The sequence below is a fragment of the Phalaenopsis equestris genome, unplaced genomic scaffold (assembly GCF_001263595.1).
Source record: "Phalaenopsis equestris unplaced genomic scaffold, ASM126359v1 Scaffold001097, whole genome shotgun sequence".
Classification (NCBI taxonomy): domain Eukaryota; kingdom Viridiplantae; phylum Streptophyta; class Magnoliopsida; order Asparagales; family Orchidaceae; genus Phalaenopsis; species Phalaenopsis equestris.
In genome coordinates, this window is record NW_018165536.1 from 141,558 (window position 1) to 167,016 (window position 25,459).

Here is a 25,459-nt window from a genome sequence, read left to right on the forward strand (position 1 = left end):
ATATATATATAATTTACAAAGTTTTTTAGCTAAAAATATTTTTGTAAGTGTTGGAGGCTAACCGGAGTTCAGAGTTGACGAACCTCCGTCACCTCCAAAATCCTAGTCCTTTCCTGTAGATCCCTCGGAACTTGGTATAGACCAACAAATTCCTTTAAGTTAGCAAACTTAGGGTCCACAAGATTCGACCTAATGAATTTGTCGATCGTTGTGACAGTGCCAACCTGAAGCTGCTCATTCAAAATACCTGTCACAGATGAGAAGGGAGCATCTCAAAGAAGTCTTCATCGGTCTTCATGGTCATCATTTTCTTCTATAGCATCAAATTTTGTTGTTGGGCGACTGACCGAAGCTCCGACAGAGTGGAGTTCTCATTCTTTGCTGCCTCAAGCTTTTCTTGGCCACCATCATATGCTTCTCGACCTTCATAAACATTACCGAAGTCTCAGCCTTCGTTGTGGTGGCAGCCTATTTTGATTCTGCTCGGTCAAGAGCCATTGATTGAAGGTGGAAAGCCTCCCACACTATGCGTTAGTGGCCTTTCTTCCGGTAGAGCTCTGGATGCTTGAGCGCGCTGAGATACTTGGCAAAGGCTTGAGACTAGATTACTTCCACAAATGTGGACAGATAATCTTTTGCCGAAGAGGAACAATATTCCAGTCCACCTTCTTGTCGATTGCAACATCAGAGCTAGTCTACACCTGCACTCCCTTTTCTCGAGAAGGGACTCGATTTGCTGAAGCCTTTCTCTTCTTTTGAAATGATAGGGTTGGTGGGGTCGATCCAAAGGTAGGCTCCCTTTCTTGTCGTGACGTACTTCTTTTCTTGGAAAGATGTTTTGGGTTTGGTCTCTGACTTGTCTGAGTAGTGGGAGAAGACCAATTAACTTTGCTCTGAGCAGACAAACCAATGATTGTTGCAGTATCGGGATGAGGGGAAGCCTATCCCATCTTCATCTCTATTGAACTTCCTCTTCAGCTTCGATCTCTTTTGAGGAACTGGACGACCCTTCTGGTTCTTGCCAATCTGTGACCGAAGGAGCTGCACCAAACAGATAGGCGTTAGTAAAAATCGAGGGTCTTCTCTTTTCAATGGTTAGTTCACCAGTTGACACTCTCTGGATCACTATAGTAGTTGCAGCGATAGAAAAAATAAAATAAGAACCTTCAGTGCTTCCGTAGCCGCGAGCGCCCATCAACCTTTCCCCGACTGTCTCTTGGCAGGAACCAATTTCTCTCGCGCCTCGACTTTTTCTGTCTTTTGAGTGGTTTGTGCAGCAACAACCACCTTCCGTTTCATTTCCTATGCATTAGAGGCGACCCTCATTTCCACCCTCATCAGACTGAACTCGCCTGGAGAGTGGGAGCTATTAACAATTGTCGGTTCAGTATATATCCACGATGCGGGACTAGTCCACCCCCTTCTTTCTCTTTAAGGTGCCTCCAATCAAGACGGTCTGGATCCCCCATCTCGAAGAGGACCAGGCAACGAAGAACCTCAACTTCTAGTACTTCACTTTATTTTCCAAACTCGAGAACTGGAATTAGCTGGCTGCGCCAAACCGAACATAGCCATTGACCTTTTCCAGGAAAGAGTATGTGACTGAATAGGTTAGTTGACCAAGAAATCTTATTGCGCCGAAAAAGGACTACATAGGCCATGATGGCCGCCATGGAGTTCAACTTGATTTTCGTTGAAATAATGCTGTAATGATTGAAGATCGTCCAAAGCTTTTGACTGAGAGGTAGTTGCAGACCATACCTCAACCGATTCTTATAAATTACCAAGTCATCTTCGAATCGATCAGTAGTCCTTTCGTCTGGGCGAGTGACTCAAAATTTGATTGTCGGGCCGAAAATGAAAACCTCCTCCACAAAGGCCACCTTCAAATGAGACAAAACTGGCTGCTTGGTCGCCGCCACCAATCCAAATGTTTGCTGAGTACGTTTCGGAGCCATCCGAAAACAAGTAGAAAACCCTAGCAAAGAAATGATAAATTGAGCGACAGAGAGGTACAGTAAAAAACAACATAAGCGTAAAAAAGCACGTTCAGTCCCAAGTTATAAGGATATGGAGAGAAACTGTCGTATGAAAATGTTAATAAAAAAATGTCATATCAACACAAAAATTAAGAAGAAAATAAAATAAATTTTTATTATGAAAACGTTAAATGATTACACTCATACTCTAGTCTGACAGAATGTACTTTACAAATTGGTCTTTCGACTCCTCGGCCGATACAAAACCCTTCTTAACCAACCTCCTGTACAACATCTTCCCACCAAGCTTGAACTGATTTGCTCAGTCGGCCTCAGAGTGGCCCTCTGCACATACACATCCTCTCGAATTTCGAACACATTCTGGCGAAGAATGAAGGTCTACCCTCGAATTTCCTCTAATCAAACTATCACCTCGTGGAGATCCTCCACGCCTAGCCTCAGCTATTCAAGCTAGAGTGACCTCCACTTCATTCTAGAGGCGGGTCGACACCCTTGGGGACATCCTGCGTCCCAGTGCCACTTCCTTGTGGACTTTGACGGGGCCGACCGAGAAGTTGACTACGTTTTCCTCGCTCCCAGCTGACACCTATTGTGCATAAGCCGTGTCATAGCTGGATCAACGCCAACACCAGTAGAAGGCAAACCCTTGACCGGGACATCCTCATCTGTTTCAAGAGACAACTGATAAAAGAGAAAAATCTAAAAAATCCTATGAAAGATAAAACATTCGTACTCAGAATCATCTCCATCTCGGACCAGGTCGCTGACAGTCTGCTCCCATTCAACAACAAGAGAACACTAGCAGCTCCTTTCATCTCGATCGGCTCTTTACCACCACTGGTTCCTTGTTCGACTAGTTGAGCAACACTAGCAGTTTCTAGTCGACTCAAGGCCACAACTAGACCCTTAGTCGTCAGACTAGCGTCGAAACCACCAGTTCCTTCCTAGCATTGGGTCGACTCTTCTCTGGAACTTATCAGATCGAATCCAACAATTCCTTCTGCTCAACCCTCTCGGACATTTCGGCTTCTTGACAAGTTTCTTCTCCCACTTTTTCTTTGGTTCACCCTCCAGGCGGTAGTGTTTCTTCACCCCAAGATCGGCCAAAATCTTATCCCAGTCCATGGGTTTGGGCGATGGATCTGATTTTTTTCTCCATCCTAATGTCTTCAAAAGTCGAGCGATTGCAAGGAGTGACAAACGCAGAATGTTGAGAACAATTCACTACACCTTATTTGTAAGGGTCATGCACATAAAATCTCGGGGAGATTACTTATTGCATTAAACTATGATTGTAAAGATTCATTTTTCCTTTAAAAATTATCTTATTCTTATAGCAGCTTTCACTATCAATAAGCAAGAAAAAATGAGGAACTAAATATGTACACAAAAAATGTGTCAGTACGAAATGGTTCATGATCAAAGAAGATATGACTAGGTTCCCTCAGACAGAAAATCACATGACTTCACGAATTAGACCAATTGATTGCTAACCCAACCGACTGAAGGGTTGCCCACCGACCAAAAGCAAGTTTAGCCCATTGAAGGGCCACCCAAGCCAACAGGAGAGACACCTGTGCTGATTATTTTGAAGGAAACGACCGGACAAAGGTCTAGCACGTTCAACAATCTCATGAGTATCAGTGCTAAGCTCTCTTAACATCTCTCCCAATGATCACTGAAAGACCGTTAATGAAAAATAATTAGGAAAGTCGATCAGCTGCTTGAAAACCGACTGGCCATCCGACTCAAGAATCAACCAGATTCTCAGAAACAAAAGCCGACCAATGCCAACTTAGTCGGCCGACCCAAGGACCTATCGAGCAAATGGTCTAGGCATGCCAAAAGACCAGAATACCTTGTACAACCACTCCAAAGTAGGGATAAGTAAGTTTACATTTTGTACATCTTCTATAGATAGGGGAATCAAATCATGTGTTAGGGGTTTTTGACTCTTCTCTCTAGGCCCTTCTTCTGTAGAAAGTCTCTTTCCCCCGCCCCTTCTTCCCTGTCTCCTTCTAACCTCGATATTCGATATATAAAAAAAGGTCACAAAAGCCTGAGAGTGTTCTTTTTTGCCTCAGAGGGGAAAGTTGCTGATCTCTCCCCTCTCTCGCTTCTTCTCTTCCTCTCCTCAATTCCTACCGCTTTGTTCTTTGGGCATCTCTCATAGAGCAAATCTGAATTCAACATCTATGTTTTTTTTGCCATAGTAGTAGTATTTTGGATTGAGAAAAGAAAAATATAGTGCTATTGACTATTAACCTATTTAGTACCTCCACACTATGACATAACCTGATGTGACACAATGATAAAGAACTGTGGACAAATATCTCATAGATTGAGTTCAAATCGCTTCAATTGCAACCAAAATAATTTAAACATGATTTGTTTTTAAAACAGACTTCATAAATGAGCCTGAAATAGTACAATAGCCTAAGAAGGATGTCTACCTTAATTGAGACTTACACAAAAGATGGAAAATCTATCCAACTTCACTTGAAGCAACCCATATTCAACAAAAGAACATTGTTGGTAAGATTTGAGCAATGAAATTGTGTCGTGAATCAATTGAATCTCAAGCATGACAATTTTGGACTGTAGATGTGACAACACGAATGGGTCTGAATTATCTTAATTGTAGTTGAAATCAGTGAAACTTTATTTGTTCGCAAAATGGACTTTGATCCGTGTCACATTGACGATCGATCGATATCACCTCATGCCAATAAGAATTGAAATGTCCCAAATATCTTTGAAGTCACTCGAACATTCTCTATTTAAAAAACGGACTTGACCTAAGTATTCAAAATAACTTAAGTCAATGAATCATCAACATCATGAGAGCAAAATACAAATTTGCATGCATTTCCAGGCAACACAACTACATGCATAGCATGAAAATGGGCAGATGTACACAGATAAGTCATAAGGAATGGAACTATGGATTAATATAATTTAAGTATAAGTTTTAGGGGCGATTATATATATGGCACCTCAAACATTGCTATTTACAATTCAAGCACACTTTTTCATCCAATTTTCAAAATCTCACTAAAAAATCAAAGGCTATGATAAAATCCCAACTCATATTATTTATTTTTAACAAATTCACAATACTTTGATCGTGGCACACATAAATGCATCAGTTTCATAGTTTAAAAAAATCACTTAGGTGTTTGATTTCCAAATAGCAATGTTTCTTGTGCTCTGTATGTAATTATTCATAAATTTTATTATTATTAAAAGAAGTCAAAATTTAACATCGCTTCTTATTTTCCGGAATCCACGTCTGCCTTATCTTGCGAAATTGGGTAATGCGTGTGCTCCTCAGTCACGTGCGTAGCATTCAAAACCTCCGGCTTGTCTATCCTTTGCAATGCCGCTCACTCTCTTCTCCCCTAACTCCACGCTCACTTGCCCAACCTGTAAGCGCCCACTCTATCTCCTCAAATTGCAAGCTTCCCAACCCAAAAGACCCGCGCTCGATCTGTCCCCTACCAAGTTGCTCCTCCTCCCTACATGAATCCCAATCCACGCCTCTCTCTACAACACTCGAAGCCCCATTCTAGCCCTATGCTCTCCCATTCACATATAGGAGAACATCCCAAGCTGCTGGACTACTGAAGCCCGCCCTCTCACTCTTTGATTTAGACCCTTCTCTCTCAAATTGAGGCCATCAATTTTTGCCTCACAAACTAGACGCTCCACCGATTCTTATCTCTCAGTAGAACGCAACTCTCTTTCTTCTCACGCAACAGCTTCTAGGTGCTTCAATCCCACCTGCTTGGCTCCCTGAACACAGCCACTACCTCTCCTGCCCTCTAAACTTCAAAACTTTCTCCTGCCACAGTTCCATTGTTGGTGCAAGTTCCATGAATTTATAAAATTTTAAATTTATTGTTCGAATTTCACCTTCCATTCATGTCAAATCTGGACTAGCGAGGGTCGATTTAATAAATTTGGATTTACTAAATCCTACTGACCCAAATCCTTCCAACAGGCGAACACCCCCTACAGATGACAAACCACCCAGATGTCTAGCAGAATATAAAAAAGGATATCACAGCTACTAGATGACTCAATCCCACCAGCTTGGCTCCCTAAACACAGCCACCATCTCTCATGGACTCCAAACAATAAAACTGTCTCTTGCTACCGTCCATCGTTGGTGACGCAGTTACAGATGACATCAAACCACCCAATTGTCTACAACTACCCACTCTCTCTCTCTCTATGACAATAGAAAAAAGGTAAAAAAATGTGTTTATATCTCGTCAATCTCATTATTTTTCTGCCCTAAAACTTCTAAAATCTTGATTGCAAGGTGTTTGTCCCAATGACTTTCCTTAATGTGGCGGCGGGGAAGAAGATTCCAAACTGCTAATATTAAGTACCTTTATGTGTCTTCTTTTACGGATTAGGGAAAGCATACTTATCTTTGCTTTGGTGAATCATGCAACTTTTTTCTTGATATGGTGGAGGAAATATCAAACGTAGTGTTTGCTCCACTCATACGCGTCTTTATTAGTGTAGGTGGCAAACTCAACACCCTCATATGAAGATGTTGGGAGGCTGCAAAAAATTTTTTTAACTAAAAAAATGATATCTAGATTAAGTAACATGTCTAAAATGAAAATATATTCATAGAATTTTAATAAAAACTAAACTACTAAATTTGGTTTTTAGTTATCTTTATAATAGATTAGATATTAAAGATGATGAAAAATATATGTACAAACTTGCCAAATCAAGAGAAGAAAAGTAATGATTTAACTCAAGTAAAATGTATTTAAAATGAAAATGAAATTTTTTTTTTGTAAAAAAGATATTCAACCTTGGTGCGTGAGCTATTTTAATAAACTTTTCAATAAAGATTTTAAAAATATGATCAAACTTAGTGATCTTAATATTATTAATAATAATAAAATATTTTTTTTATTGTCGCATTAGTGAAAATAAAATTGAGGAGACTTTAAAGAAAATCAAAGGTGGAAAATCAGTAGGACCTGATGATATTCAAATTGAAGTGTGAAAATATTTAGGAGATTTGAGAGTTTATTGACTTACTAAACTCTTTAATATTTCCAATTGTAGTGTGAAATTATTTAAGAGATTTATGAGTTCTTTTGGCTTACTAAACTATTTAAAATTATTTTAAAACTAAAATGATGCCTTGGGAGTGGAGGAATAGTATTTTGGTTCTCATTTTTAAGAATAAAGGGGATGCGCAAGAGTAAAAGTCATCGAGGAATTAAATTGATGTGTCATACTTTAAAATTATAGATGAGGGTAATTGAACATAGGTTAAGACATGCTACAACGATTTCTCTACAACGATTTCTCATAATCAGTTCTCATAATCAGTTTGGATTTATGTTGGGCGGGTCTACTATGGAAGCTATACATTTTTTGAGAGATTTATGGAGAAGTATAGAGAGAATAAGGAGGATGTACATATGATTTTTATTGATTTAGAAAAAGCTTACGATAAGGTTCCAAGAGAAATCTGCTGGAGAGTGCTGGAGAAGAAAGGTGTTGATATGACTTATATTCAAGTCATGAAAGATATGTAAGCTAGAGCTGTTACTTGTGATCGATTAGAAGGAGGATTGACTAAATATTTTCCTATTTCAGTTGGATTTCACCGGGGATTGACTTTAAGCTCATATCTTTTTGCTTTAGTTATGGATGCTCTTACTGGACATTTACAGGAACATGTAATTTGGTGTATGCTTTTTGTTGATGATATCTTTCTTGTGGATAAGACTAGGGAGAGTTTAGGAAAAACTTTTAATTATGGAGGTCTACATTGGAGTTTAAAGGCCTCCATTTAAGTAGAACTAAAACTGAATATATGGAATGTAATTATAGTAGTTGTAACTCTAGTGACAGAGTTGTAACTATGGGTGATAAAATCATTATCAGGTCTATTGTTCATAGTGATAGTGATATAGATGGGGATGCTATTAGTAGAATTCAAGTCAGCTGGTTGAAGTGAAGGAATGTGTCAGGCCTATTGTGTGATAGAAAAGTACCGCTCAGACTTGAAGAAAAATTTTATAAGATGATGGTGAGACCTGCAATGCTCTATGATGCAACATGTTGTCCTTTAAAAGTGAAGCTTAAAACAAAGTTAAGTGTTGCCGAGATGAGCATGCTTAGGTGGATGAGTGGCTTGAAACGTAGATACGAAATGTGAAATGAATATATCTTTGATAGGGTTGGTGTAGCTCCAGTGGCAGACAAACTAGATAGTCGTCTTAGATGGTTTGGTCACATTAAACGTTGATCATTTGATGATCCTGTTAGAAGAGTAGATGTTTAGATTCGAGACTTATGTTAAGAAAGATAAGAAAGACAGAGGTAGACCGAGAAAGACTTGGGCATATTGTATAAAAATATAATAAACTTAATTATTAAAAACAAATGAAAAAATGACACTCAATAGGACGCAATGGAGGGAAATGATTCATGTAGCCTACTCCACTTAGTGGGGTAATGACTTGTTGATGTTGTTGTATCAATGAGTACTTCAAATGCAATATATCACATTGAAAAATCTATAAAAAACATAAATGATAAGAAATTGAAAACAGAATGGGACAACTCAAGCTTGATAGCTGGCTAATGAGTATACATAAGGCTCTACAATAAATATTTCAACATTTTACACATCTTACTAAATGAGATGAAAGGAATAAACATACAAGCAAGCATGTATAAAGATAAGGATTTACTAAGGAACATACATGAAACCCTAGAGTTCACATACATATATGAACAAGAACTTCTCATTGAACATTTAAAATTCTAAAAATAGTGGATGAAATTCAAGAAAATTAATCTTACTTAAATTTTGAATAAGAACTTAAATTGATACTCATGCCATCAAATCCACACCACAAACTAACTAGTGGACATAAGACTTTCTTAAAATATTTTAAATCAAGTATTTCAGTGTATCCTAGTGACAAGATATTTGTGTAAATAATAAACTTCATGTATTTTCTACTCATAAACATGCATCACAAGCTAGATATGAAATACGACTTAGAAATATATTCAAATGCATCTCATAATTGCTTCACAAGTTATGTAAGTGTATGATGTAAATGCATCATAATTTGTTTGAATGTAATGTACAATTATGATGAAAATTGAGCAATTGCAATATGTGTGTATTTTTATAAATTGAGAACCAAGCACTCATAGATTTGACCAAATTGTTGTCTTGTTTTTGTATATGGCTTTTGAAACCTTTAATAAACATATTTTCTCTTCTTGGACCGAATCTTTATCCTTAGACCCAATCTTTCATGACTGTAGTGGTTGACATGTTTATAGCCTAATAAAATTTCAAATAAATTTTGGTTATATACATAATTGGTCACAAACAATATGAACCAAGTTCAACATTGACGGTTCAACTAGCTAGCTTGTTACAACAACTCAACTAGATAATCGACCAAGCAATTAGTCGAAGATAGCTCGGCCAGGAACTCAGATAATTAGCTTGACTTATCATTTCAACTGGCTAGCTCACTTGAGTAGCACAATAGGCCTTCTATAGCAAATTCTATGGTTAACACTCCTAGACAACCTGCTAGACCTCTTCAAGTCTTCCAAAGACCAAATAGGAAAATAAGTCATATCGAACATTGGTTATTTTGATCCGTACTTTATTCAAAAATTGTCTTTGTGTTTGAATGCATGTAATTTTAACCTTAGTTGTGCTTTTCAATGTAAAATGAAATGCACCAATGTCCATAAAGTTTGGAACTCTCAAATAGATTATTCCAAGTTTATGCTGCATTAGCTACAATACTGCTCCACTAAAAAAATCGTGTTTAGTAGCTTCCATCATTCACGTTAAGCTGAACACTTGTCCCTTGAATGATTTGAATATAACTTGTACTTCACAATATGTAACTTGAAATTTGTGATTGTCAGAAGATAAATTAGTATTTTTTTGTTTCCTATTATTTTCTATTTTTTTCTTCTTATTTATTATTTATATTTTTCTTTTTATTTTTCAACTAATTATAGGAGTTTCTGTTTTTAGTTTATTTGATTTGATTCGTTTAATCTTGGAAATGAGTGTTGTTTATTTCCTATGTTAGGATTCTATTAAGTTGTATTTAAACTAATATTTTATAACAATAAAAATATTCAGCTCAATTCTCCAAACCTACATGGTATTATAGCTAGGATCTTATTCTTTTCAAGGAACTTCTCCTTGCATGCCTCTAGCCGTTGTAACTCCTTGCTGCCGGCCTCTAACTGCTGGAAATCTTCCCTGCAGGCCTCTAACTTTCAAGGAACTCCTCCCAGTGGGTCTTTTTTCTCACTCTTGTCCTTCTTCCTGGTACTCTCTATAGTCATAATTCACTGCTGTAGTCCCTTCTCTTGCCGAAACTCCTTCAATTGGAAATACTTCCTTGCAGGTTGCCAGAAGTAGCGACCGACTCCTTCCATGCCTCGACGATCAATCCTCTCCTTTGGCTTTGTAGGAGCTATGGCTGTTTATTTTGCCTTCGAGCTTCCATTCGACGCTTTGCTTGATTCAATTGGAGGTTCGACATCTTCCTCAATCCCTCTACAGACTGGAAGAACTGAACAACCCATCAATTTTCTGATTACTAATAAACTTAATGGCTTCAATTTTCTCAAGCAGTCTCAAGCTGTTTCATTGTTCGTCAATGGCCGGGATAAATTTGGCCATCTATTGGGTACGATTCAAAAACCTCCGAGAAGTGACCCAGCATATGCAAATTGTGAGAAATAGAGAACTCCATGGTTATCATGGCTTATTAATTCCATGGAGAGCTCTATTGGCTATTCTTACTTGTTTCTTTCGTTTGCAAGTGCCTTCTGGACTACCGTTCGCGATACCTACTCAGACTTTGGTAATTTTGGACAACTCTATGAAGTTTCTAATAAGGTTCGTGAGGCGAAATAGGGATCCAAGACTGTGACTTAATAACATAACAACTTGGTTGCTTTTAGAATGGAATGTGATCTCTATTATGACTACAATTGGGATTTTGCTGCAGGTCTTTCCCCATTTCATAAGATTTTGGAAAAGGATCGTATGTTTTAATTTCTGGATAGTCTAAACAAGGATCACGATGAAGTCCGTGACCTTATACTTGGCTGTGATCTTCTTCCTTCTAACAACTCCGTGACCTTATACTTGGCTGTGATCTTCTTCCTTCTAACAACTTGAGAAGCATTCAACAAGATCCACCATGAAGAAAGTTGGAGACTTGTCATGTTCGACAACTCTAACAACTTTAACCGAGCCTTCATTCTCTCGTCTCCAATAACACTCCATACTCTGCCACATCATCTCAAGCCAATCACTCTGCATGTGATTTTTTCCACAAACCCTACCATACCCGTAGTGTAGGAAGCTCCACAAGAAACCGACAAATAAGTCTTCAAGCAAATCTACTGTTCCTGAAATTTTTGCTACGACCTCTGAATCCACAACAGTTCTGCGAGCTCCTACTCTCATCGTTTTCTACTCGCCAGACTATTAAGAGTTAGGTGGAACATTTGATTAAGCTGCTTGGTTTTAGTTCTCTTCCCCTCCGACCTCTCATGTCCATCATGTTAATGTCTTTATGGCTCTTGCCAGTTTGATTCTTTGGGTTTGTGGATTATTGATTCAGGTGCCACAGACCTCATGACCGAGTGTTCCCATTTTTTTTCGGTGTAATCTCCTTGCTCTGGTCGAGATAAGATTAAAATTGCCGACTCCTCTAATTCCATTGCTGGTAAAGGGTCAGTTTCACTAGCAGCTGGGCTGACTTTGGAATCCATGTTATGCATTCCTTTGCTTAAGTGTATTATCTTGCCTGTCAGTAAGTTAACATGTGATATTGATTGTGTAGATTATTTTTTTCAAAATTTTTTTCTTTCAGGATCATTGTTCGGTAATGATGATTGGAACTGTTAAGTGAATAGTCGAGCTAATTTTTTTTTTAAGAAAATGACATTGATGATGTCAACACTCAATCTCGTAGTTGTAGCTTTTGCCTTTCTACTGCATGTCCAATTATGCTTACATTGTTGTTTGGGTTATCCCAACTTTTATTATTTAAAACAATTGTTCCCTTTGATGTTTTCTGATAAAAATAATCTTTTTTTAAATGTGAAATTTGTCAATTAGTTAAACATCAACGTGTACTAGATCCACCTCATCGTGACACTCCACCTTTTTTCACTTATTCATAGTGATTTAGTGGGCATCTTGAACTTCGAGCTACACCAATAAATGATGATTCCTTACTCTAATTGATGATCACACTCAGATGACTTGAGTCTATGTATTAAAAGATAAATTTGAGCTACTCACATTTAAAAATTTTCATTCCTTAGGGTTTGTTTGGGGCAGCTGCAGCTTATTGAATAATCTGCTGAAAAGTTGATTAAGAATAATCTGCTGATAAGCTAGGTGCGATGACTATTACAAATATTTATTTTTTTGAAAAAGTCTGACTGCTACCAGAAAGTTGTCACCACACTTAGATAGGTGCGGTGTGAAAATGTTGTTTTTGGCATTTTGAAAATGCATAAGCTGTCAAAACGCAGTTTACCCAAACATGTCAGGTGCGTTTTCAAAACGTCACCGCATCAAATAAGCTGTCCCAAACGGAGACTTATTCTTACCCTATTCAATAGTACTATCAAGTCTTTCGGTTTGACTGTATATTGGGAGAACTCTTGGTTGGTGAGGGCATCTTCCTTTGTTGTTCCTGTATGAATACCCCTCAACAAAACGGGGTAACCATGCGAAGAAATACACTTTGTCGAAGTTATTTTTTCTATTATATTTCAAAATAATGTTCCTAAGTGTTTTTGGACTGACGTCATCCATACCACTGGGTATCTCATTAATAGAGTTCCCATAAAAAATTATAACTTTTGGACTCTATTATTCATCTTGATGTCATGTTTTCCTACCAATCAGTTCCTCTTTTTAATAGATCCCAAACTTTTTGGGTGCACAACTTTTGTTCGAAACACATCTCTGACGTGTAGTAAAACTTGATCTCCACTATCCCCGTTAAATGTGTCTAACTCGACTATTTCACTACACAAAAAGGTTATCAGTGTTTTGATCCTCTCACCAATAAAATTTATGTCACTATCACTTTTTTTGAAAAATTCCCCTTCTTGCCTAACACTGCCTCAAGTCAGTGGGAGCTTGATTTTTTAAACACTATTTCTTTCCGACTATGATGAGCTTTTCTCCTATTGCTACGACCATTGTTCCTGATGCAAATTTGGCACCGCTGGATTTGTCACCAGCATAGCCAACCCCCACCTTTCCATGTCTATACTCATCGTACAATACCCTTTGTTGAGACTCATTCCAATGCTTCTTTCGTCAAGCCCGCTGCCTCTCTACAGGTCATGGACTCTGCTCTGGCCGACGAACCCAACACAATACTCTCTTGATCCGAGTGAAGAATTGCAACTTCCTATTGAGTTATACAAACGTGTACGATAATGAACTTTTCAATCCTTTTATCCCATGACAAAATACTTCTCATTCCATGACATATCTTTGTCCTACAAAGTAATTGCTACATCCTTGATGGATTATTATTTCTATTGAGGTGGCTTTGGCTGACCCGTCCTGGAGGTTGCTGTCATGGATGAGATAAATGTGTTCGTCGCAACCATACTTGGCAGGTGGTTGATCTTCCTCCGGGAAAGTAATCGGTGGGTAATCAGTGGTTTCTTATCACCAAACTTAACTCTGAGCACTCTTTTGAATGTAACAGGCGTAGTTGGTCGCCAAAGGATATTCACAGATTTATGGGGTTAACTATGAAGAGTCATTTGTTTCGATTGCTAAACTAATTACTGTTCGGGTTTTGTTATCCATAGCCGTGAATTTGGATTGACCCTTACTTTGGACGTCAAGAATGCTTTTTTTTAATGGTGATTTAACTGAGGAAGTTTATGTCTCACCGGATTTTACTCGTTTTCTTTCCTTGGACAAGTGCGTCGATTGCAAATGTCGCTCTATGGACTGAAACAATCCTTACGAGTTTGGTTTGACAAGTTTACAAAAGCTGTAGTGGGTCATGATTTCTCTCAGGCCCAATCTGATCATATGTTGTTTTCTTGCCATTCGTCTGATGACCGTTTTGTCATCCTAATCGTCTATGTGACGACATTGTGCTCACAAGTAACTATCTGTCAGCCTTCGAGTCTTTTAAGGCCATTCTCATTTTGTCCTTTGAGATGAAATACTTGGGTTCTCTCCGATATTTCTTAAGCATGGAAGTATCTCGGTCCTCTTAAGGCATTTGCCTTCCTTAACGCAAATATATGGTGAATTTATTGACCGAGGATAATCTACTTCTTTGCAAACCCGTAGCTATTCTTGTGGACCCCATTAATAAATTATTTGAAGTTCCCAATTCGTTCCGATGAACATCTCGTGGGTAAGTTTATTTACCTTGCTCGTATATGTCCAAACATTTGTCATGTCATTCGTGTCATAAGTTAGTTTATGTATGACCCTACGAGCACCATCTCACCACCGTTCATCAGATCCTCCACTATTTGACCAACACACTGGCTTTGCATTTATTGTTCACTCGTCACACCTCTCATTCGGTTGCGGTTTATACGATTGCTGATTGGACCGGGTCTGCTTATGTTTGACGATTTACATCCCTCTATTGTTCCTTCATGTGGGGAAAATTGTCACTTGAAATAGTAAAAAAATAGTTCGTTGTTGCCCGTAGTAGTGCTGAAGCTGAGTTTCACTGTATTTTTTTGGATGTGTGTGAAACCCTCTAGTTGTGCATCATGCTCTGTGAGTTACGTATGTTGGCTACTATTCCTCTATAGCTTTTTTGTGATAATAAAACCATCGATAACATTTTTCATATTTCGGTCCAACATGATCGTACCAAACATGTGGAGATTGACCGTCACTTTATTCCAACATGATCGCATGATCGTACCAAACATGTGGAGATTGACCGTCACTTTATCAAGGAGAAACTCATTTATGAGGAGATTTGTGTTCCGTTTCTCTCATCCACTTGTCCACTGATTGATATTCTCCCAGAGAATGTTCCTCACCTGTTTTTTGTTGATTTTAAGTCTAAGTTGAACATAATTGACATATATGTTTCAAATTGAGGGAGAGGAGGGAGAGCGCTAGAAGTTATATTAGGATTTTTTTTAATTTCATTTAATTTCTTTTTTATGTATTTCTTTTTATTACGGCTAATTATAGGAGTTTTTGTTTTTAATTTACTTGATTAGATTCTTGTAATCTTGGAGATAGGAGTGTTTTTTCTTTCCTAAGCTCTACTAAGCTGTATTTAAGCCAACATCACATATCAATAAAAGTATTCTGCTTAATTCTCTAAACCTACAATAATTGTAGCTGCAGGTTAAACAAATCCATAGCCAGGAAGAAGTATTCAGTTCAATCAAGTGTGAATATCATGGTCAAAGTAATTAAACTACATATCACAAGGACACATAACAATGAAGGGAAAACTGCAGTTCCCACCTTATGGTTTGCCTCACTTGCACGTCACCTACTTGTACTTTATAAAAAGCATATACAATCCTCGGTGGTTGAATATTTTGGCTTATTACTTCAGTACTAGCCATTTCCTTATACGGTGAAATGCAAATGATGTAAACCATATAAGGGTAAAGTGTGCTTTGCCCTTAAAACAAAGAAAAAATAAGTGTTAGAAGTCAATCATCTTTTTCTCTACTGCGGACTATTTGCATTTTTTTTTATTTCAATACATTATTCATTGTTTTGTTTTGTTTTGTGCCTGTCTATCATATTTTGTTATACTTGCTCAAATTCTTTAATGTTTAACTGTTTATACTTCCCAGCATAAATGAGTATCATCGTCTAGTCAGATATACATGTTTGAATGTGAGGCGTTTCTATAACTACTATTCTGTATGCCTCCGTCACATTTATGTGCTTTGACTCTCATACTATGTAGGTTGATTATTATGCGCATCCAGATCATTATAATCCGGTCTTCCATGAAAGAATCGCTCCATATGCATCCATCATAGGTATGCTGTGCAGAGCATTGTCATCATTTCTGACAAACTTCTTTTTAATTTGTGAATTCATGCTCAGCCTATAATTGTAGGCATTACATATTCTGCTTCGATATTTCTTACTGCAAATGTGCATGCATCTTGACCATTCATAATCATTTGTACGCCTGAAGCATGTAGTGCGGCCATGTCTCGACACTATTATAATTATGCACTTTGTTTCTTCTCAATGAATTAACCATTTACTAATAATGCAATCATGATAGTTTTGCAAGAAGTTAAAACTAGAAAGCTATTCATAATGGTATTGAAATTGATATTGGCAGGGTTATGGAGGTTTTGGATTTAGCTGGAAAAAAAAATATTTGGACATTTTTCATATATATTTAGACTTTGTTTGTCTAACAAGATTAAATTTAATTGGCATCACAAGTTTAATATTATGATAGAAATTTGGAATATATGTACTATTGCTGGCAAATTAATGGAATTAGTAGATATTATGATTCATAGGAAGTTAAATATTTTGTGCATTCAAGAAACTATATGAGTTTGGAAGAAAATAAGAAGATTGATAGCTTAGGTTTTAAACTTTTGTATTCAGGTATGTGCCATACCTAAATTAGTGTACGTGTAATTAAAAATAAGAATTTAAAAGATACTATTGTAAAAATTAACAGAATTAGAGATATAATTATAGTTCTAAAATTGTAAAAATTAATAGAATTAGAGATATAATTATAGTTCTAAATTTTTTTTTTGATACTAAAACTCTTAATATTATAAATGTTTATGATTCTTAAGTAGGTTTGATATCTGTACAAATGAACATTTTTGAATGATATAGAAAAATTAATTCAAATGATATCTTTCGAACAAAAAAATTTTATTGAAGGAGGTTTAAATGGATATGCCTGTAGAGTGGTAGAAAATTTTAGAAGCATTCATGATGGTATTGGTTTTATAGTAACTAATGAAGAAGGTAGAACCCAATTATATTATATTTTAGCTTATGATTTTGTTATTTCTAATATTTTATTTAGGAGAAAATATGAACATATCATAACTTTTAAAAATTGATATAATATAACACAAAAATATTATTTTCTTTTGAAAAAAAACAGATTGTTGAGATTGTAAATATTGTAAGGTTATTTCAAGTGGAAATTTAAGTATCCAACATTGATTATTAATTTTGGATTTTAAGAGGAAGGGTTAAAATATAAAAAATACGATGAATTATTATCGTAGAATTATATTTGAAATGTTCATAAAGAAGCTAATATTATGTTAGATAAATTAACTTGCAAAAATTGTGATGGGAGAATAAAAAGAACTCCTATGAATTAAAAGAGCTGATAGTGGAATAATAATGTGGAAAAAAAAAATACAAAAAAGAAGTTATGCTGTAAAAATTAGTTTAGATGTAAAATTTGGTGAATTAAAAAAAATGATGTCCTATAGGGACTCTAAGTGATAATTTGTGATGCTAAGACTTTTACTTTTTAATGATCTCTTAATAGATTAGAATACTAAAGAGAGTAAAAGATATATTTATAAACTAGTCAAACAAAGAGATAAAAAAAAATAAAGATTTAGTTAAGTTAAATGTATTAAGGTTGAAAATAATGAGAATATTCGAGATAGTTGAGTGAGATATTTTGATCAACTTTTCAATGAAAATCGTAAAATAATGGTTGACTTTAATGATCTTTATATCGTAAATAATAAAAAATTTTTTATGTTCACCACCGTCTTTGTAAAACGAAGTTAAGGAGGCTGTAAAGAAAATGAGGTGCGGAAAAATAGTAGTACTTGATAGTATTCCATTAGAAGTGTGGAAATGTTCAGGAGGAGATCTGATAATTTCTTGGCTTATTAAGATTTTTAATATTAATTTAAAAACAAAAGATTGTCAGGTGAGTGGAGAAAGAGTATATTAGTCCTTTTTTTTAAGAATAAAGGGGATGCACAAGAGTGTGTAAATTATAGAGGAATGTGTCATACATTAAAATTATGAGAGATAATAATTGAACTTAAGTTACAATGTGATACAAAAATTTCTTAAAATTATTTTGGATTTATGTTGCAAACAAGTTTATTATGGAAGCTATACATTTGTTAAGTTGTTTGATGCAGAAGTACAAAGAGATTAAGGAGGATCTACATATGATTTTTGTTGATTTAGAGAAAGTTTATCATAGGTTTCCAAGAGTAGTACTTTGGAGAGTTCTTGAAAGAAAATATGTTGATATTGATTTTATTCAAGTCATTAAAGATAAGTATGTTGTAGCTGTTACTTGTTTTCGAACATAAGGAGGATTGACCAAGTATTTATCTATTTCAATTAGATTACATCAATGATCAACTTTAAGCCCATATCCTTTTACTTTAGTTATGGATGTTCTTACTGAACATTTGCTGGAGGATGTACCCTGATGTATGCTTTTCACTAATGATATCATTCTTGTAAATAAGATTAGATAGAGAATTTAAAAACATTACTTATGGATTTCAATTTTAGAATCTAATGCCTTTCGTTTGATTAGATCTAAAATTGAATATATGGAATATAACTTCAGTAGTGGTATATATAGTGGCGTGGTTGTAACAATTTTTGATTGAGTAATTAAAAGGAGTGAACGTTTTAGATATATGGGGTTTACTGTTAAAAGTGGATGAGGATGTTATTAGTATAATTCAAGTGGGATGGTTGAACTGAAGGAATGCATCGTGCATCGAGCCTATTGTGTGATAGAAAAGTACCGCTTTGACTTAAAGGAAAATTTTATAAAGACTTACAATGCTTTATTTTGCAGAATGTTAGCATTTGAAGGTTATGACACACCATGAATGGGTTAATTTGGTGTACTAAAAGTTTTATTATTAAATATTAATAATTTTTTTAAATGATTTTAATTTGAGAAGAGTTTATGAAATTAAAGGTGTATAAAACATAAATTATGCAAGAAATTTTTTTAAGTGGTTCAGTCAAACCCGAAAAACCAACATTCTCTATACCTATCAAAACTTACGAACTAGAATCCCACTATCAAATCAATAAATCACTTTCACACCGAGTGTAGATGGTGAAACCATTACAATTCATAATTGCACATTTAAAAGGTAAAATCTTTCATATTCCAATTAAAAAAAAATATTAAACAACCTTTAAATTTCACTAACACTTAATGAAATATTATGGCGAATGAAAATTTAAACTAAATCTTCAATCGATCTTACGACTTGTCGATTGTTGCACAAACATCTTGCTATTGTTAAATGAACTCGCGTATGTTTCTCAAACTTGAAGATGTTTTGATGCTCTTTTGAACTCTTGATGAAAAGTGAAACTCCTGAAATTTTACTCTAAATTTTCATCTTTTTTTCTCATACAAGATTGCTCTTATTTATAAGGGTAGAAAGAATTAATAAAAATAATATAGTTCAAATAACTTTCCAAATTATAGATAGAATGAAGCTATTTAATTATACGTAATTTTAAATGGAATATGGAATATTTCATAATACACATTAATACAACATTTAAAAATTTGAAATCTATTAGACCTGCTTAAATAAATTGGAAACCTAATATATTGATACAAGAATATTTCCTAATAAATTATCTTTTTGCAAAAAGAAAATAAACCAGAAATTGCAGTTCTATATGTATGGCATTGAAATAGGATGAGGAAATAATTGAGTTTGTTTTTAAAACCATTATATGCCTTTAGGTGCGATTGGAAAGGTATTAAATCACCAAATTTTATATAATGTGTAGAGAGCTTTTTCCAATATCTATACATTGGAATTTGCTCATAACTCATAAGGCAACTAATCCTTTTATTTTAATACTTGTTAATGCATGCAAAAATTGCCACTCCATGATTGGTTTGTGGAATTTTAAATAAATATGTTATATATATGCATACATATTCATATAATAAACTGTCTTAAAATAAAACAACATGTCTTAAGATATTTTATTTGGATTAAATTAAATTTAATTCCCCAAGAAGAAAGAAAAAAAAATCTAGAATTTCGGATGAATAGTAAATTCTACAAGTGAATAGTATTCTATAGTTTTTATGAAATTGAATATGATAATTTGCAAATATAAAATCATAAAATAATTATTTTGAAAAAAAAAAATGTAATATATTTTCGAACATATTATAAGCAGCTTTAAATTATTTAAACGATTTCATATACTCTTTTATTATGTTTTAATAAATTTTCTTAATTAAAAATAAATTATAATTCTAGTATGTTTTTATCAATATAATCAACAAAGTTAAAAGCTTTACACCATTGAGCTAGTCATAATTATGTAGAGCACTGAGCTTTTTTCACAAAGTCGATCATTGAGCTAGTCCTATTTATCTCGAACTTCATGATTTCTATATAAAGATAATCATATGATTTTGAAATTTCTCCATAAGAAAATACTAGGTCCACCAATTTTGAGTTTGTTGTCATTAAAATTATAGAGTCAACATGTAAAAAAAGAAGCATAAAATTTTAATGTTGTCGAGATGAGAATTTTCAGGTGGAGGCTTTACAGTTAAAGACAAAATGCGAAATGTGTTTGTCCGTGAAAGGGTTGGAGTAGTTCTGGCGATAGACAAGATTAGAGAGAGTCGTCTTAGATGGTTTTGTCACGTTAAACGTTAACCATTTGATGACCCTATTAGGAGGTAGATGTTTTAAATTTGACTTGTTAAGAAATGTAAAGTTAGACCTAAAAAGACATGATCATGTTGTATAAAAAATGATCTTAATTTATTAGAATTAAATGAAAATTGGACACTCAATAAGAAATAATAGAGAAAAAGGATTAATGTAGCCAACCTCACTCATTTATTAGAATTAAATGAAAATTGGACACTCAATAATAATAGAGAAAAAGGATTCATGTAGCCAACCTCACTCGGTGGGACAAAGGCTTCTTGTTGTTATTGGCGTTCATAAGTTTGAACTGATTACGAAGTCTTCCTATTGATGAAGTAAAATTAGATGGCTCAATCAGATTTTGTTAATCAAAGAGTTCAAATGTTAAAGTACTTTTGTTTGAATAAGCAACTTCATTATTTTTTGTTGTTTGTCATATACACGTATGGTTAGCCATGATTGGTATTTTTCAGTACATGGAGAAGGCAAATTGTAAGTTCTTTTCATCCGTGGTACTCAAGGCATATGAAATTTAGGAACAAATATTAAAGATGTAATAGCTAATAGTTTGTCGAACAACGCTGCATTCACACTGGTTAAAGCATTAGGCCATTAGAATTTGATTGCATTCTTTTTTATTGTAGACGGTTAAAAGATATAACTTTTGATGCAGAACAAGTAGGATGTAGAGTTTTGTGGTGTTGACCGAGAATGAGATGCATAACATTATGCACTCAGTTTACTTTCAGTCTACTATTTTGTAATTTTGATTATGTTTTTCTTTCTATGCAAAATGAGAAATAGCATACAAAAATCATCTTAAATGATAATTCAATTATTAACTAGACATAAATTTCTTATAGAAATGAAAAATCCATGAAACACACATCAATCGGAAACTAAAACTTTATTTAAACGAATTAGTGCACTCTCAAACCAATCATAAAATATATAATAAAAAACTAGGAAAAACGAAGTGGCCTGTGTAGCAACATCGTTTTTAGTTTTCTTTTGATGGAGATTGATTCATTTTTTCTATTTTATTTGAAAGGGGAAAAAACTACTATATTTTTTCAACTTTAGTGTCGCTGCAGTAGTGGGATCCATGAATATACAGAGTATCACATGCATGAAGGCAACCAACGACAACAATACTAAAAAAGGGGAGTTTGGTATCAAGAGGTTCTACAGTTATTCGTTTGAGTTATAATATATAGAAATGGTAGAGAACGTCTGCAGTAAGGGATCTATATGCTTTGCTTCCTCCTATAAAATTGAGAGTCTCACCTTTAACAGCTCGACATGACATTAAAAAGTAGAGGGCAAAAAAATGAAAAAGAATAGTGAGATTCTGACTGTTTTTATGTAGACTTCTAAGCCTTTGTATAAATAATTCTTTTATGTGTAAATATAATCGATCGCTAAGCAAACTCTATCATAAGAGGAAATGTTATCCATATTGAAATTCTAGACATGTTAAAATTATTAGATAATTCTAGGAGGAATTATATTAATCATTGATTGCAAATTTAGGGTGCATTTGGGACAGCTTGTGCTTATCTAGATAAGCAGCTTATCCTGAAACGCGGTCCTCAGGTGACCTGCATGTTTCGACCCGCGCTTTGCGTTTAGTGTAAAAATCTAACAGCGTTTTTGGATGAGCTGTCGAAATGTATTTTCCAAACGTGAGATAGCTTTTAAAAAACGCTGCCCGCACTTATAAGCTGCCCGAAACGGGCCCTTAAGAAAAAGCTTTTTAAAATAAGTTTAAAAATTCAACTCTTCTTTATTGTCTTCTTATGAACTTTGATCAAATGGGAGCCTACAGGCCTTTATCTCTTTTGTATGGTTTTTGTTGCATGATCTAATTATGCCTATGGGCTCTTAGAGACATCCTCGAAGTCACTGATGTGAATGAATCACCATTGTTTTATAATTTTTATAAAAGTTTAGATGGTTACAACTACAACAAACTTGATTCTTTCTTTTATTTTTCCACTTATAATACCCAAATTGTAACCATAGTCACACCAATCCAGGGCCGCTAAATAGTGTGGGGCAATAACTTATAGATATTGAATACAAGAAATCACAAAATTAATGGAATCGAAGAGCTAGATGAGATAGACTCTTTTATTTTCTCTTTATGTTTTCTTAAAATGGATATAACTTGGAATTTTATAAACTTAGCATTATCATAGCTTTCTTTTCATCCAGTTCTCTGTTGATAGGCAAAGGAATGGTTAAGAATGTCTAGATAGTGTTAGCCTTTAAATATCTTCCCAAAATCCTCCCTAAAAAGAACTCCAAAAAGCAGTAGTTGTTAGGATATTTTGGGCTAGATTAGAGGCTCCAATCTACACAGTATGGAAGGTTTTAAGATATACTAGTTTGTTTAGGTAATAGAGAAAACAAATAATATTTTAGAAATTCATATTGATTTTATTTTCGATCATAATATATTATTCATACCAGAAATCATATGTGAATAACTTAATATTTTGATGATATATTTGCTTCATTAACCTTGTTTAATTTTTAAATAGGATGAATATTTAATTATATCAAATGAATTGATGTACAATGTTTTGGTTGGATAATGGAGAAAATATCTTTTCTTTATAGACTTATAATAAAATTTTTCAATGAAAAATATTATATAGAGTGTATGAATTACATGTAAACAACTTAGTGAATTCAATAAAATAAAAATAATTTCGAATTCTCCAAGCATAAGATAGTTGCTTCATTAACACTAATTAATACATAATCAACATGAATATTTTAATATAGTAAAGAAATACTAAAATTTTGAAATTTTCTTAAAATTTGAAGTTTTATGAATTTTCTAAATAATATTCAAGTAAAAAATTAAAAATTTAAGCATATATGAATGTTCATGAAATTTATGTTAATTATCCTTCATTTACATAATTCAGAATGATAGCATAAATAATAAAGTTAATTAGATAATTATGAAATTTTTGCTCACAAATCTTTGTAACAATATTATTTATAAATTCGAAGCTGAAATAAATTTATTGCATTTAATTATTAATTATCAATGGTAAACTTGAGACTTTATCCTTCTTAATATACACTTTTAAACTAATATCCTTTGTATTGAAAAGAGGTAATACATGGGCAATTAATCTGCAAATATAGACCAAAGTAATTGACAATTACAGACTAATTCACCTCAGCTTGCACATGTTTTCTATTTAATCGTTGTAGAGATGATGGCCCGATCCGAGTTATGGTGACAACAATGGATTAGTGATAGGAGACCCTCCATCAAAATTCCTTTTGCTTTGAATTGGCTAATATGCTTTTGCAGAGTCATCTATCTTCACTTCACAAAATTGAGCACAATGACAAGTGAGTTCTTGCCTTGATTAAATTTTGTTTGAAACTTAAGTCTGGCTCGAACTTTATGCATTGGTTTAGCTTGGTCACACCGAGTGAGATTCTCAATATTTCATGCTCGAATGCCACTATTGCTTCCCCCTCGCTTGACAACAAAAACATTGACCTTGAGTGCACTTGACTTGAACCTTTTGAACATTTTGAAATATATATAGATCCTCATTTTGGGAAGTTTCTTCTAGATTCTTGTAAGTTCGACAGACAATCTTATGCTATCAAGCTATGGCTCAATGATGAGGGCTACGTCATCCTCTTTTTGCCGACTCGCAAGGATGTCATGATGCTCTCTCTCTAAGGTTGTGTACGCATCAATATATTGACTTGACCTAAAGATCAAGGGTTCACACCCTAGGACTGAACTAGGTTTGAATCAGTTCAAATGAATTTTGAAACAGTTCGAATTCAAGTTAGTTCAAATCGATTTCCTTATCTATCAACTTGGAAAATATGGTTATCTGTCATTAGAGATCTTTCTGAACAAAAACGAATTTAAGTGGTATTTTTGCATTGCTTTCTTTTTATAAGAGGGATATCATACAAAAGTGTGCAGTAATGAAGATAAAACTCAAATTTCTCTTATTAAATGATAAAATAATTTTTCATAATCAATTAATAAAGTAAAAAAAAAAGTTCAATTCAAGTATATTCCAAAAAATCATAGAAAATATTCGCATAATTTTTAAAAATTCTAAAATATGTTTTAAAGTAAAATTTGCCAAATTTGCCAAAAATTATATTGATATATTGACTTCAATTAGTTCATCATCCTTATAACATCAGTAGTATCTAAATCACTTTGCATTAATATACACCTAAACTTATAGACTAGGCAAAGTAATTTTTCTTTGCAATCTAGTCTTTATAAATTCTTCACTTGAGCACATTTTAAAATAACTAAAGCTCAATTTAATGAGCTAATCTAGTGCTCAACATTAGTATAATCATTCTCACAGAAACTGAATTACCTCTAGAAACTATTAAAATACACAAAATAAAATTAATTATTATCAAATCCTGAATAAGCCACAGATGAATCGCCTAGGCTCTTGGGAACAATCTTGATATTTTTGGAAATAGCACACTACACAGACCTTGTCAACTGCAACCCATCGAACCCATCAACTGAATGCCCAGCAAGCATACTACTACTAGTAGTGGCCAAAATAATTATGTGGCTTTTAATTGGTATTTTTTGATTGGACCTTAATTCATTTCCTTAAGATGAATGTTAAGCGTTTAATTAAGCAATCAAACAACCGAATCGTACCTGAGGGAACAAATGT

At 34.3% G+C, this 25,459-nt stretch overlaps 1 protein-coding gene across 1 annotated transcript in view; it reads left to right on the plus strand.

Moving 5' to 3' along the window:
- Positions 1-25,459, plus strand: part of LOC110033140 (alpha-aminoadipic semialdehyde synthase) — a gene marked incomplete in the record, with an annotated part of 112,360 nt that overhangs the window by 29,910 nt on the left and 56,991 nt on the right. The window contains 1 exon segment of the mRNA XM_020737027.1: positions 16,013-16,088. Coding sequence (XP_020592686.1) covers positions 16,013-16,088 — 76 coding nt within the window.